General features: G+C 43.5%; 1 protein-coding gene across 1 annotated transcript; it reads left to right on the forward strand.

The window, feature by feature from the left end:
* Positions 1 to 1,397: 1,397 nt before the first annotated feature.
* ZNF75D (zinc finger protein 75D) lies at positions 1,398 to 10,579 on the forward strand. Its single transcript, XM_016224113.2, has 6 exons — positions 1,398 to 1,603; positions 3,033 to 3,540; positions 4,748 to 4,940; positions 5,621 to 5,712; positions 6,046 to 6,172; positions 9,649 to 10,579. The coding sequence occupies exons 2-6, from the start codon at positions 3,175 to 3,177 to the stop codon at positions 10,356 to 10,358; spliced, it is 1,488 nt and encodes a 495-aa protein (XP_016079599.1). The 5' UTR covers positions 1,398 to 1,603; positions 3,033 to 3,174; the 3' UTR covers positions 10,359 to 10,579.
* Positions 10,580 to 14,061: the final 3,482 nt, after the last annotated feature.

A 14,061-nucleotide genomic window follows, 5' to 3' on the forward strand; every position in this document is an offset into this window, starting at 1 on the left:
TGGTTTTGCTGCTTTTCGTGGCCTGGAGCTCAAATGCAACTGAGGTTTAGATGTATTCTTTAGGGCAGAATGCTCAGGGGTCTAAACTGCATGGCGAGCGATATGCTAGGGGAGGATAGGTTACCCTGGGGACAAGGTTCTTGTTTTCCCCCCTTGCTAGGCATCTGGGGCTTCCTGCTCTGGTTTCTTTTTTCTTTTTTTCTTTTTTATATATCTTTATTCATTTCAGAGAGAGGAAAGGAGACGGAGAGAGAGAGATAGAAACATCAATGATGAGAGTCATTGATCGGCTGCCTCCCTCACACCCCCGACTGAGGATCGAGCCCGCAACCCAGGCATGTGCCCTGACTGGGAATGGAACCCCGATGCCCTGGATCCTAGGTCGATGCTCAACCGCTGAGCCACGTCCGGCTGGGCATCTGGTGAGTTTCTATACCCTAGTTTCTGTACCTAGCCATCTAACAATGAGGTTAAACCTAGCTAACAATAATAAAATAATAATAGTTGAGAAGGACATGCCAATGAACCAGAAAAGGGTTTTAAAAACATAAAGGACTGTGGTTCCTGATCTAGCAAGGGACCTGAGCAGGACCCAACTGCCTCTTATTCAAGGAGACTCCCGACAAGCCTAGTGACAGTTTTTGGGGTGGTGGCCCTCACCAGGTGAGGTTCCCTTTAGAAAGGGCCGCCAGCAGCCAGAAAGCAACGCAGGAATAATCTGGAGGAGCAACACTTTGCTCAAGACCGAGATATGGAGCCCTGGCTGGTGTGGCTCAGTGGTTAGAGTGTTGGCCTATGCAGGGAAGGGTCGTGGGTTCATTCCCAGTCCAGGGCACTACCTGGATTGCAAGTTGATCCAGGCCCCCAACCGGGCTGTGTGGGAGGGGGGCAGCCAATGTCTGTCTGTCTGTCTGTCTGTCTGTCTGTCTGTCTGTTTTCTCCCCCTTCTTCACTCCCTCCCCTCCACTCTCTCTAAAATCAATGGAAAAAATATCCTCGGGTGAGGATTAACAAAAAAATAAATAAAGAGATGAAGACCGGGGCACCCCTTGTCAGTAGTCTACATCACTCTTAGGCGATAGGTGGCTTTCAGGGCTCCTCTAAGCCTCCAGGGGGCCTGGAGACCCGATGACATTAACTCTTTCTTTGCATCAGGGGCTAAACCAGAGCAGAAGGCCAGTTCCTCCTGGTTGGAAAGGACCCGGGGGACTGTTCCTGGCGGGCTGGGCTGAGACAGCACAGGTGGAAGAAGGAAGATAGATGGCTGGGCGTGGCTGTCACAAAGCCACCGGAAATGCGTCTTCCTTTTCCGGTTGGAGCCAGGTCCACAGACCGCGACCCCAAAATGGAGAGTCGGGGTACAGTCTCGGGGAGACAGAGGGGTCAGGTGGGAGACTGATCTTCCAAGGACCCTGGCTTACGAGTCTTAGCGCAACTTTCGCCGGGCTTCTTGTCCTCCCAACCCCGCTTCCAGACCCCGCCTCTGCAGCGGCGCAGGCGCAGGCGCAGGGCGCTTCCTTCCCTGAGCAGCCGGGAGGCGTGACGACTTCAGTCAAGCGAGGAAGAGGGAAGTGGCATCCACCCCGGCCAGAGCATCGTGAAGGTAATCGAGGAGCCCGATTTTCCTTTCGCATTTGGTTTGGACAGCCCCATAGATAAGGACTGCACATGCCAGTTGCTGCCTGAGTGCGGTGAGGGGGCGGGAGTGCAAGGGAAGTAGCCTGCCCCAGTTCGCGGTGGCATCATTGCCAGGCTTCAGTCAGACTGAGACCAGGCGGGACATTTTTCTCAGCAAGGCCGGTGTTCAGGCTCCTGTTTCCACATCTAACCTTCTGAAGCAATGTCTTTGACTCCGTGTGCTAATTTCACCCAGGGGATCCAGAAGGTGTAGCGAATTAGTGGTGGGGGATGGGGCAGTGCTGTTCTACCGCAGCACCCAGCAAAACTTTCCGGTTTCTGCTAGCTTACGATGATATCGCTGGAGGAAAGGTCATTACAGCTTCTGCTGATATGAAAATACAGGAGGTGTTCCTGTACCTCCTCAGCCTGGATAAGCAGCAAAGAACCAACCATTTCTTTGAATACCTCGAAAGAAATTGGTTGTTCTTTTTGCTGGATCACCTCAGCGAAAATCAGACTTTCAAGGCTATCCTCAGCCTTGCTTAAAGATCTGTAATGACCCTGAAAAATGTAAAGTCAGGAGAAGGGCTACCTTTACTAGACCCTTCCTGTCTCAAGAAGTTTAACTAACACCATTTCTTTCCTTTTTGACAATCTGTCATTTGGCTATCTTATAAACAAATGGAAGTTTTTTCAGCAAGTAAGCAAGAAATTTAATACACAGGTGCACATTTGCACAGTGTCCTTTATAAGTCTTCCCCAAAAGAACCAACAAAAAATGTTGTGGACATCTGGTTGCTTAGTCAGGGGATATTTGCTGAGAGGAATAAGGTTACTTTTCCCCTGATTACTTCTTTTCTGCTCTTCCTGTCTCAGTTCTCCTGCCAGTGTTAATGCAATGGAAAGGAGACTATCAAATGTTCCATGAAGTAAAGGTTTCAGTCTTCATAAGAGAGTGAAGGGGCATAGAAGTTATCTTCCCCCTGACTAAAGACAAAAAACTGGAATGATCTATTAAAATTTAGAGAATCTCAAATATCCTGTATTTGTGAAGATGGGACAGGAAGCACACAGATTAAATATTAAATAGTCTCAGAGATCCTTTTAGCAAACGGGTGCCAGTTTTTTTCACCTACCAATTTTTCCTCAACCTTTTAGCAAAAAGTTATCAGTTGACATCTGTATTCTCTGAGCTGTGCTTTGTTTCAAAGTTGAGTAACAGAAAAGAAGAGAAGCATATACTCTGAAGTAATCTGCTGTCATGAGTGTCCTAAATACTTGGCAATTGATTTTAAGGAGGAAGCAGGACAGGAACTTTTCTGTTCATTCTTCTCTGATAATTATAAATAGCAAATAAATATGTGTCATGTGGCTGTCATCTTGATGTGCACTTTTTCCCTCTCTTCCCTCAGTGCCCTTGGGGAGAGGATCCACTCATTGGTTTTGTACCAAACCTGACAAGGCCTCAGTTGTCAAAGGTGGCACCAGGAGGACTTCACACATAGGAGAAAAACTGTTCCTAGAGCAAATGTGAATGCATGCTTATACCCACACATGGATTCTTTGTGGGAGACTAAGGGGTCTATGAAAGAGAGCTCCAATCACAGTAAGAAATCCAGCCCACAGATGGACAGTCTTGGTCCTGAGAGCGCTCGCCAGCACTTCCGGGGCTTCTGTTACCTTGAAGCACCTGGGCCACTTGAGGCTGTCAACCAACTTCAGGAATTATGCCATCAGTGGCTAAGGCCAGAGATCCACTCAAAAGAACAGATCTTGGAACTGCTGGTGCTGGAGCAGTTCCTGACCATTCTGCCCAGGGATATTCAGAACTGGGTGCAGAAGTATCATCCACAGAGCATCAAAGAGGTCGTGGCCCTAGTGGAACGCTTTCAGAGACAACCTGGTGGAATAAGTAATGAGGTGAGAAAAAAGATTCCTTACACATACAGTGAAATAGGATAAAGGTGAATATGTTTGTGGGTGGGGGGGGTGTTAATTGGGGAATGAGTCTGGTTAGGTTACTCTTCCATTGTTCCTTTAGGACAATTAGGTGGGAGCTGAAATCACAGATATGAGGTAATAGTCTACAGGTTTCCGAGCTCCTAGTGGTCTTTCCTGGCCTTAGCAAAAAGAAATGCATTTTGCCCTCTGTAGGGCCAAAGCATTTTGAGTGTGGTGGGCCTACTCTGGCATGGCCAAGGAGATAGGACTTGATTTCTTAGAAACAGAGAAATAAATGGCAAGAAAGAGTTGGGAAAGGGGAAAAAAATCTGGAAAAAACACACAACTCAGATAGCACTTAGAGGTCAAAGGAGAGAGAGAGTAGCAAACAAAAGTATAAATCAAACAACTGGGGAGACTTCAGAGGAGGAAAAGAAATAGGAAAACATGGGAAACAAGGATATGGAAAGAAGAAAAATGCCAAAAGAGAAGTGGAGCGAATCAAGATGCTGAGGGGTAGTACCCTCTGCAGTGGGAATACACATCTCTGGGCTAGGAAAAGAGCCTCCATTGTCCTCCTTTAATGATCTGTCCTTGGCTTTGCTGGTGAGTGGGGAACCAAGGAATGCCCTGGGGATATGGTAGCACACTTCCTTTCCTTAGGAGTCCGCCTTGAACACAGGGCAGGACATATTTTTGTGTCTTACCAGAACTGAATTATGTGGAGGGAGGTTACAGCTGAACTTTTCCCAGTCTCCCTCCCACCCCAAAGCATCCCTAGAAAATCTGACAAAAAAGAAAACCTTTTTTTTTCAATGCCTTATTTTTTAGATAAAACTAAAAGATAGAAATCCATTAAGGCAAGGGTCTAAGTCAAGGAAACAAGCCAGTGAAGGCAGCATGAGAACAGGCAGCCTGCCCCCAGTCTGCTAGTGGCCTGAGCTATGGCTGTATGTGGAAGGACGGAGGCTGGCAGCAGTCACAGCTTTTTAAAATTTCACCCTAATTTTCCCAGGTGATGTATATAGTTCTTTGTGAGAAAAGGGTAGCACAATACCTTTACAGTTTTTTAGTACTTCCTTTAACGTCACACATACCCCACATCTGGGTTCTACTCTTGTTTGTCCCTCCACCACCACCTAAAACTGCAAATAAGTTCTGTGCTAATGATGGGGATTATTTCTAGGTCACAGTCCATGACCTGGCAAAGGAGGCAGTGCTCTTGGGAGGAACAGCAGAGGCCCCAGGCTTTAAGCGGAAGCCAGCAGAGCCCCAAGCAATGGGTGTGTTCCAGAAAGAATGTTGGAATACATACCAGGTACTACAAGAACAGCTGGGCTGGAAAACTCACAAAGAAACCCAGCCTGTATGTGAAAGAGGTGAGGAGCTTCATAATAATTCTCTTCTGGGAGCTGTGATAGTAATTGATTCAGCTGGAATATCATAGGAATTTTCCAGGTGCCCAGCCATGCTAGCAGATAGGATGTCTCTCAGGTGCGAGTACAATAGGCCAACAGTGGGTGAAGGGCAGATCAGTCTGGGGTACAGAAATAGCCAAACCACGGAACCCTGGTATTCACATCATGGACCTTAGAAATTTGAGAGAAGAAAATGGAATAGGGACCAGAGAAGTCATCTCACCCTTGTAAATTAGAGGAGAAATTAGAAGTGAACTGTCATTGGCAAAAGAGGAAGACAATTGTGCACAAAGAAAAAATAATAATAGAAACGTCCCACATTTCCTAACACACACTTGAGGACTTGAGTCTTTCACTTTCAAACACCTCTAATTCTTGCCAGCCCAATGAACCACTTATTTTATGACAGGAGAAAATAGTGAATTTCCTTTTATTAATTTCTCTCATGAAATCTGGAGAACTAGTCAACTGGAGAACCAGTTCTATGGCGTGGTGGATATTTGGGTCGTATTTACCATGAGAAGGCCACTCACGCGCGTGAGAGAGAAAGTAAACCATCTTTACTGAAGGATGTTCTATACTTTACAAATCAGCTGAGGATATTCATAAACAGAAATTTTCTGGCTCTTTTCCACCCACAGCTGTGCCTGCTCACCAGATTCTAGCCTTTTCTGAACGGAAAAGCATCCAAAGCTGGAAGATGGCATCTGAGAGACTCTTGCCTGAATCCCAGGTGAGCTGTACATTCCAGAATTTTCAGGCAGCCTGAATGTGACCTTGTCTGTGCTTTTCTCTGCTTCCCAAGACCCACAGTGCCTGGCAGGTACTCTGAGCCCAGTTAGCCTCAGATGTCCTTTAAGTCACTAGACTTGGAACAGTGGGTATTGGGCACCTCCCAAGCTTGTTTACCAATCTCTTTGCTTGCTTGCTTTTCTGCCACTCACTTTCCCTTCCTAAATTTTATATACTTTACTTCAGTGACTGGCCTACTGTGTAATTCAGAAATGAGTGCTAGTATGACTTCTGTAGTGGCAAGTACTGAACTAAAACCCATTCTCTTCTTTAGAGTTTGTTGGCATTTGAGGATGTGGCCGTATATTTTTCCGAAGAAGAATGGAAATTACTGTCCCATACTCAGAAGATCCTCTACAATGAAGTAATGCAAGAAAACTATGAGACTGTCATCTCTCTAGGTAAAACTTCTTCCTTTCCTTTGTGTAGAAGTTGAATAATCTGTTATGTCCTCAGTTTATGGAAAATGCACTCCTGTGAGGGAGTCCTTGTGTTCCAGTAGCTGGTTGGTTCTCAACTTGACGGTATGGGGGGGGAAAAAAGGCATATCCAGATCACCTGGAACAGTGATTTTCAGCCTTTTTCATCTCATGGCACATAAACTAATTACTAAAATTCTGCCGCACACCAAAAAATATATTTTTTGCTGATCTGACAAAAAAAATAGGTATAATTTTGATTCATTTACACCAGATGGCTATTGTTGTGTTGGCTGTTGTCATTTTTTTATTTGACAATCTAAGGGAAAAGAGGTCAGTGCCCCTCCCTGACTAAATAGTCAGGTACTGCATGTTTTAAAATTTCTTGTGGCACCCCAGTGTGCCTCCTGCGACCACTGCCCACCAACCTCTGACCACCATGGAGGACCAGCTCTGCAGGGGCCCAGTCCACGGAGCTGGACTTACTTCAGCGGGGCTCTAGTGCCCACTGAGTTCACCCTTTGAGTGTGTCACTTGTGGAAGTGGTTGGGTGGTGATGCTTCAATGTCGTCTCAAGCTATCCACTGGCTTTGCTGGCTCTGGGGCCTTCCGGGAGGTGCAGACCAGATCAGCCACTGCCTGTGTTCTGCCAGGAGCCACCCAGCATGAACTACAAAGCGACCTGCAGATGGCTGTTAATTGTGCTGGGTTTGGAGGTGCCCAGGAGAAGCCAATCTGCGAACCTAGGCCAGCTGCTGCTGGTGCTAGGCCTGTGGCCATTTAACGAGAGGTACAGGACACCGTGAGGCCAGATGCTGCTTGTTTGAGAGATTTCAGGACAATCTAAAGCATGAGCCAGACAAGCCATTCATAAGGAAAAGCCTCTGGAAATAGCTTGGGTGGGCCTGAAAGTTGGGTAAAGTGGGAATCACCAGGGCAGGGCAAACAGTGTGAACCAGGTTGATGGGGTCTCAGATATGGCACCCACCTGACAGCTCTGTGTGGGGAGGGCTCATTAAAGGAGCAGTAGCCTCTGCCAGCATTTCTGTCTGAGAGAAAACTGCCTCCTCCGCCCTGCTCTCACCTGAATGAGACAATTCAGTTCCTTCCTGTATGTCTCTGGTGCCTTTCAAGATATTGCCCTAGCACTTTAGCTTAGAGGGAGTTAGTCTGAGTAAGTCCATGCACAGGTCCTTTTAATATGAACTACTTGGGACTCTAGCAGCCCTCTATCTCCCTCAGTCTCCATACCCCTTGGTTTTTACAGCTAGAAGTTATGGGAACTTCTCTTCTTGGCACTGGAACCCTGAGATGGGGAACCTGGTGTGGGGCTAGGACTCCTTGCTCCTCAGGGGGTACCTCTGCAGTCAAGATATCCCTCCCTCCTGATTTTTATCTGGCACACATGGGTGTGGGTCCAGCCTATCCTATCAGTCTTGATGTGGCTTATTCTTCATTCCCTAGTTGTAGGACTTACATTCAGCCAGATTTCAAATGATTCTGAATGATGGTTGTTCTGTGGTTTAGTTGTATTTTTATGTGTTTGTATGATGAGGTGAGTACTTTTATTTCTTTGACTTACATTATTGCAATAGCCCCAACTTCCAGTACTATGTTGAATAAGAGTGATGAGAGTACACATCCTTGCCTTGTTTCTAATCTTCATGAAAACATTAAGTCTTTCACTATTATCCATGATGTTAGTACAGGGGTTTTTGTTGATAGTCTGTCAAGTCTATATAATTTCTATGTTTCTTAGTGTTTTTATCATAAGTGGATGTGGGATTTGTCAAATATTTTGTCAGTTGATAGGGTTATGATCTTTCAAAGCTTATTGATATGGTGGGTTATGTTGACCAATTTCATATGCTGAACCAGCTTAGCATACCTGCAGTAAATCCTACGTGATCATGGTATATAATCATTACATATTGTTACATTCAGTTTACCAGTATTTTGGTGAGGATCTTTGCATTTAAGTTCATGGGAGATGTTAGTCTGTAGTTTTCTTTTTTAGTGTATTGTCTTTGTATGATTTTGCTGGCCTTGTAATATGAGTTGGGTAGTATTTCCTCTTCTCTTTTCTGGAAGAGATTGCTTAAAATTGGTGTTAATTCTTTAAATTTTTGGTAGAATCTTCCGGTAACACCATACGGACTTGGAGATTTCTTTTTTTTTTTTTTTTTCCTGGAAGCTTTTTAATTCTGAATTCAATTTCTTTAATGGTAATAGTGCTATTCAGATTATCTCTCTCATATTGCTTGATTTATGATAGTTTATAGTTTTTGAGGAACTGGTCCATTTTTTCCTAACTTTTTAAATTTATGAACATAAAATTGTTTATAGTACTTCCATATTATTTTTTTAATTGCTGCAGAATGTGTAGTGATATACCCAATTTTATTTTTGATATTGGTGATTTGTGTCTCCTTTCCTTTTATTTTTGTCAGTCGTGATAGAGGTTTATCAATTTAATTTTTTTTTTTAAGAAAAAGCTTTGTTTGATTGTGATTTCTGCTTTGATATTTATTATTTGCTTCCTTCAACTTGGTTTGGGTTTTACTTTTTTCTAGTTTCTTGGAGTAGAAACTTAGATTAGTGATTTGAGACCTTTCCCCTTTTCTATTGTAAGCATTTCAGGCTATACATTTTCCTCCGAGCTTCTTTAGCTTCATTCCACATATGTTGATATATTGTCATTTCATTTTCATTCAACTATGTATTTTTGCTATTGTTAATCCTCACCCAAGGATATTTTTTCCATTGATTTTTCTAGAGAGAGTGGAAGAGGGGGGAGGGAGAAAGAGGGAGGGACATCAATGTAAGAGAGACACATCTGTTGGTTGCCTCCCACATGGAGCTGGGATAGAACCTGCAACCCAGGTATGTGCCCTTCACTGGGACTATAACCTGAGACCCTTCAGTGCATGGGCCAATGCTCCAACCACTGAGCAACACTGGCCAGAGCTCAACTATGTATTTTTCAATTTCCTTTGAAACTTTCTCTTTAAACCATGGACTATTTAGAAGTATTGTTTAATTTCATGTATTTTTAGATTTTCTGGTTTTAGATTTTTCTGTTTTTTTGGTTTTTTTAAATTAAACCTTTTTTTTTTTTTTTTTTTAACATATCTTTATTGATCTCAGAGAGAGGAAAGGAGAGGGAGAGAGAGATAGAAACATCAATGATGAGAAAGTCATTGATCGAACCCACAACCCGGGCATGTGCCCTGACCGGGAATCGAACCCTGATCACCTGGATCCTAGGTCAACACTCATCCGCTGAGCCACACCCGGCTGGGCGGATTTTTCTGTTTTTTGAATTCAAGTCTGATTTAATTTTTGTCAAATTGCCTTTTCTCACTCAAGTTGTGATTTTTAAATTTTTATTTATTTTTTGGTTCTTAGCCTGATGGGTAATTTTTTGTGTGTTCTGATTCTTCTGTGTATTCCAACAGGGTTAAAGCTCAAAAATGACACTGGAAATGACCCACCTATATCTACTTCTACATTAGAAATACAAACATCAGGATGCAAAGTATTAAGAAAGGCCAGAATGAAAGTTGCCCAGAAAACAACAGGCAAAGAAAATCATGGTGGTACACACAGGGTATGGAAACGGCCTCGAGCTTTTCTGGGGAAGAAGAGAAAGAAACTTTCAACTTGTAAACAAGAGCTTCCAAAACGTATGGATCTTCACAGGAAAGGCCATGAAGGAGAGAAACCATTTAAATGTCAGGAATGTGGGAAAGGCTTCAGAGTCAGCTCTGACCTAATTAAGCATCAGAGAATTCATACTGAAGAGAAACCCTATAAATGTCAACAGTGTGATAAGAGGTTTAGATGGAGTTCAGATTTAAATAAGCACTTAATGGCACACCAAGGAATAAAACCATATAGATGCTCATGGTGTGGAAAAAGCTTCAGTCATAACACAAATCTACACACACACCTAAGAATTCACACAGGAGAGAAGCCCTTTAAATGTCATGAATGTGGAAAAAGATTCATTCAGAACTCCCACCTTATTAAACACCAAAGAACCCACACAGGTGAGCAGCCTTTTTCCTGTAGCATATGTAGGAGAAACTTCAGCAGGCGGTCAAGCCTTCTTAGACACCAGAAGCTCCATGGGAGAAGGGAATCATGTCCAGAATCTGTAGTGTGAAGAAAGTCACCATATGGAGCTTTACCCTAGAGGCAATGAAAAAATATAAAATTATGAGGCACTTAAAGGATAGGATTCTGTCAACAAAATTTGGGAGGGATACATATCATGCTTCACATAAAGGAATCTAAGCTGTCTCTCTTACCCAGCATTGCATCTTCAGTGCATAGCACAAGACTGATGCATAATGGGTACTTTATAAATAAAAGAATGAAAATATAGCAATCATATATCTATAGTTATTTATCTATATATCTGTATAGTTACCTTCCCAACCCTCTGTGATTTAAATTCTTCAGGTTGGTATCAGGTGCTCAGCTAATGTATGATGGCCATTAGTCCTACTCTCATTCTTTCTCAGGAGAGATGGAAAGTAAGAATATTCAGGTTCTCAGGGAGCTCAGAGAGTATTACAAAATTAGAGTGTCTATGGCTATTATTCTGTCTGGATAAACAACCAAGCCCAGGGCTCAGGGAACTTTATTCTGGAACAGTAAGAGAGGATTCACAGTTTTCCCTGGGAGAAGTACACCCATTCTAGTTGCTTCTCCCCTGAACACCCACTACTGCAATGTTTTCTGTCAAGGAATTCCAAGCCTCAAGTGAAGGCCTAATATCAACACAGACCTAGGGACCTTGCAAGCATTTGTTATCTCTCCTGTTGATCCTGTCAACACTGAGGTATATGGAATTAAATGGTGAAGGAGGCAGTCTGGGCCCTCATTCAGGTTTATCTGTAGAAAGCACAGAGCAGTGGTTAATGGCCCTTTTTTAACTTTAACTTTGTAGACTGGAGGCTTTCAAATTGGTGCCACACTGCTCCAGGGCCTAAAGGGAGGCCCATTATTACAGCAGTTCAACACAACCACATACACCTGGATGCTTTGCAGGAAGGTCGTGAGATTTTGTGAACTACTGTGAAATGCAAGGAGAGCCCTGTGGCCCCATATCCTCAATGCACATATCAGGAGGAAAGGTCCAGAAGTGTCAGAGCAAAGTAAGTAAGGCCTGTGGCTTAGAATGATGATCCCAGTGAGAGCTAGGTCAGACTCAAACTTTTTTGATGTCAGTGGTTTTTCTTCCTTCCCCATTGGCCTCAGCAATTATCTTCTGAAAAGCAATGTGATGTCAAAGGAACTGCAGGGAAGTTGGAAGACATGGATTTATACCTACATCTGATCCTAGTTTAAGATGTTGACCAGGCTTTCTATATGTTGATTCATAAAATTTTACCTTTTTATGAAAGTTGTGTGTTGTTTCATACTAAATTTGAACATTAAACAAAACATTGTTACCAAATTACTCAGATGGCCAATGTTCACTGTTTTTGAAATAGATATCTTCAGATATTTTTTTCATCAAGAGACTTCCCCAAGCCTGTTTTCAGTTTTGTAAAATGGAGATATTCCTTCTTCTCAGGGCTGCTGTAAGGATTAAATGAGACGTGAGCATGCCTAACACTGACGGGCCACATAGATGGTCCATAAACATTTGGAACATTCTTCCTTCATCTTTCTGAGAGTTATTTAATTTTTTTTTTAATCCTCACTCGAGGATTATATGTTTTTTTAATTGATTTTTTAGAGAGAGGAAGGGAGTGAAAGAGAGAGAGAGAAACATCGATGTGGGGATCAAACCCACAATCTAGGCATGTGCTCTGACCAGGAATAAAACCTGCAACCTTTTGGTGTACAGGATGATGCTCCAACCAACAGAGCCACTCAGCCAGGGCACTAGTTACTTTTTTATAACAATTGTCTACTTGTCCAGATTTTAAGCATCCCTAATTCATGGAGTTTTTAAGCCTGTTCATGATGGTCTGAATAGTAGCCTTCTGGTCTGACATTTTTTCTGAGGTGCTTCTCTCTAGTCAGTATTAATCAGCTAATGCCCCTATTCAGCTAGATACACTTTTTAAAAAAAGATATACTTTTAATGAGTAACAACCAAAATATACTAGATGCCTGAAAAAGGAGGAGAGGTGATGGCTGGGTTGGAATTTTTGTGGATAGTATTTACACTATTAGGTGCATCCTTAAGCTAATGAAAGAAGGAAAAGGTGAGTGTAGAATGGTCACTAAAAAGAATGAAAGAGCTAAGCCCGGAAGAGAGAGTTGCCTGGACAGAAAAGATCCCATTATATTCCTAAAGCTTGGAGACTGCCCCACCATCCTTTCCAGAACTTAATGAGATTGTGCCCTTGGACCTAAGGGGACATTAAACTTCTTGCAGAGGGTACTCTTTGCATGAATCCATGTTTACTAGCACCCTGCATAGTTGCTATCATCACCATCTGTATAGCATTTAGAACAGTGAGTCAAAAGGGGAAGGAAGCCCTGCATCAATGGAGCCAGCAGTTACTGCCCACTCATGAGATTCAGCAAAGTTCCTGACAACAGCTCATTGAAAGGGCACCCTGTTTTCACATAACTTCCAATTCCTGTCACACCTGTTGGGTTGAAAGCTCATTTTGCAGGTTCTCATGTAGCATTCCCAGGAGAGATCAAAAACAGAGAACATGGGTCCTATTATTATAGAGATCAGTTATTTAAGGTAAGTGTCAGGAAGGACTTTAGATATGGTCAGAAACAGGAAGAGAACTGAGGATTCCTGATTCCAAGTTCAAACTCCATGGCCCTTTGACTACAAGGGGTCCAGGAAGAAAGGACATTCTTGTTCTCATGGAGTGGAGCACTATTTAGAAGCTGGGGGTTCCTGGCTGACACATCAGTGCCTATTCTTCCCTTTTGTCCCTTTGACAGAGCCTCCTCAGGCCCCATTTCCCATGCATCCTGAACACTTGTATCAGCACTCTCCATCTAAAAAAGAGAGAGACATGGGCACTAAGGAAAGAAATGGCAGAATGGAATAAAGGGGAGAGCTGTCACTCTGCTTTTTACTTGCCCACTACTTCCACAATATAGTTAAGAGATGTGAATGCCACTGCCTTTCTAAAGACACAACAGGAAGACAACATATGAAAGCTTGGGGACTGGAGAAGCAGGCAGATTATTCAGGGGACAGAATGAAGTGGAGAATGTTCCAACTTCAGATCCCACATGAGACAAAGGCTGACCTGAGCCAGGTATAAGGGGTGTGGGTTCACATCCCAGTCTCTGTGCTGCTGTCCTCAGGAAGTGAAGGACATCAGGGAAAAGATTGTCTGGATAAAGACAGCATGAGAAAGGAGCTGGGAGAGCACAGGACACCAGTTCTTTTCCACTCAGGTCTGGATTTGTAAGTCCTTGGGTAGGAAGTCACAGGCAAGCAGAAATCTGCTGGTTGTTGTGGCTGAGGCACAAGAACATGCCAGTGACACCAAGCCAGTTCGTACAGGACCCATGTCTTTACATTCTCCCTCCAAGCAAACAAGGACATTGTTTCTAACCAAAATCCTGTTCAGGTCCCTTTCCACTGCCTTACTCCCCCTGCCAAAGGACAGCTCTGTTCCTGAAACACTTTGCCAATTCCCTTCCCACAGCGCAGGAGAGGTTCCCAGGGACATGACCCAGTAAGGGTTGCTGTGTTCCACAGTTCCCAGAGGAATGGACACAATAACTAAGAATGGCTAGGGTTGGGGATAACTGTTTCTAATTTAAAGGAGGGTCCTCTGTACAAAACTCCTGTTCCTGACTAGACAGCTGTACACAGTTGCTGCTAAGCCCTTCCATTCTCATTGTTGTCTTTCCCTTCCTTCCTCTAT

The sequence above is a fragment of the Miniopterus natalensis genome, chromosome X (assembly GCF_054644295.1).
Source record: "Miniopterus natalensis isolate mMinNat1 chromosome X, mMinNat1.hap1, whole genome shotgun sequence".
In the NCBI taxonomy this organism is placed as follows: domain Eukaryota; kingdom Metazoa; phylum Chordata; class Mammalia; order Chiroptera; family Miniopteridae; genus Miniopterus; species Miniopterus natalensis.

Excerpts from the sequence above, each read along its gene's own strand:
- ZNF75D (XM_016224113.2), top strand. The coding sequence starts at position 3,175 with ATGGATTCTTTGTGGGAGACTAAGGGGTCTATGAAAGAGAGCTCCAAT. Across the intron at positions 3,541-4,747 it reads CTGGTGGAATAAGTAATGAG|GTCACAGTCCATGACCTGGC; the intron begins GTGAGAAAAAAG and ends GATTATTTCTAG. Across the intron at positions 6,173-9,648 it reads TGAGACTGTCATCTCTCTAG|GGTTAAAGCTCAAAAATGAC; the intron begins GTAAAACTTCTT and ends GTATTCCAACAG.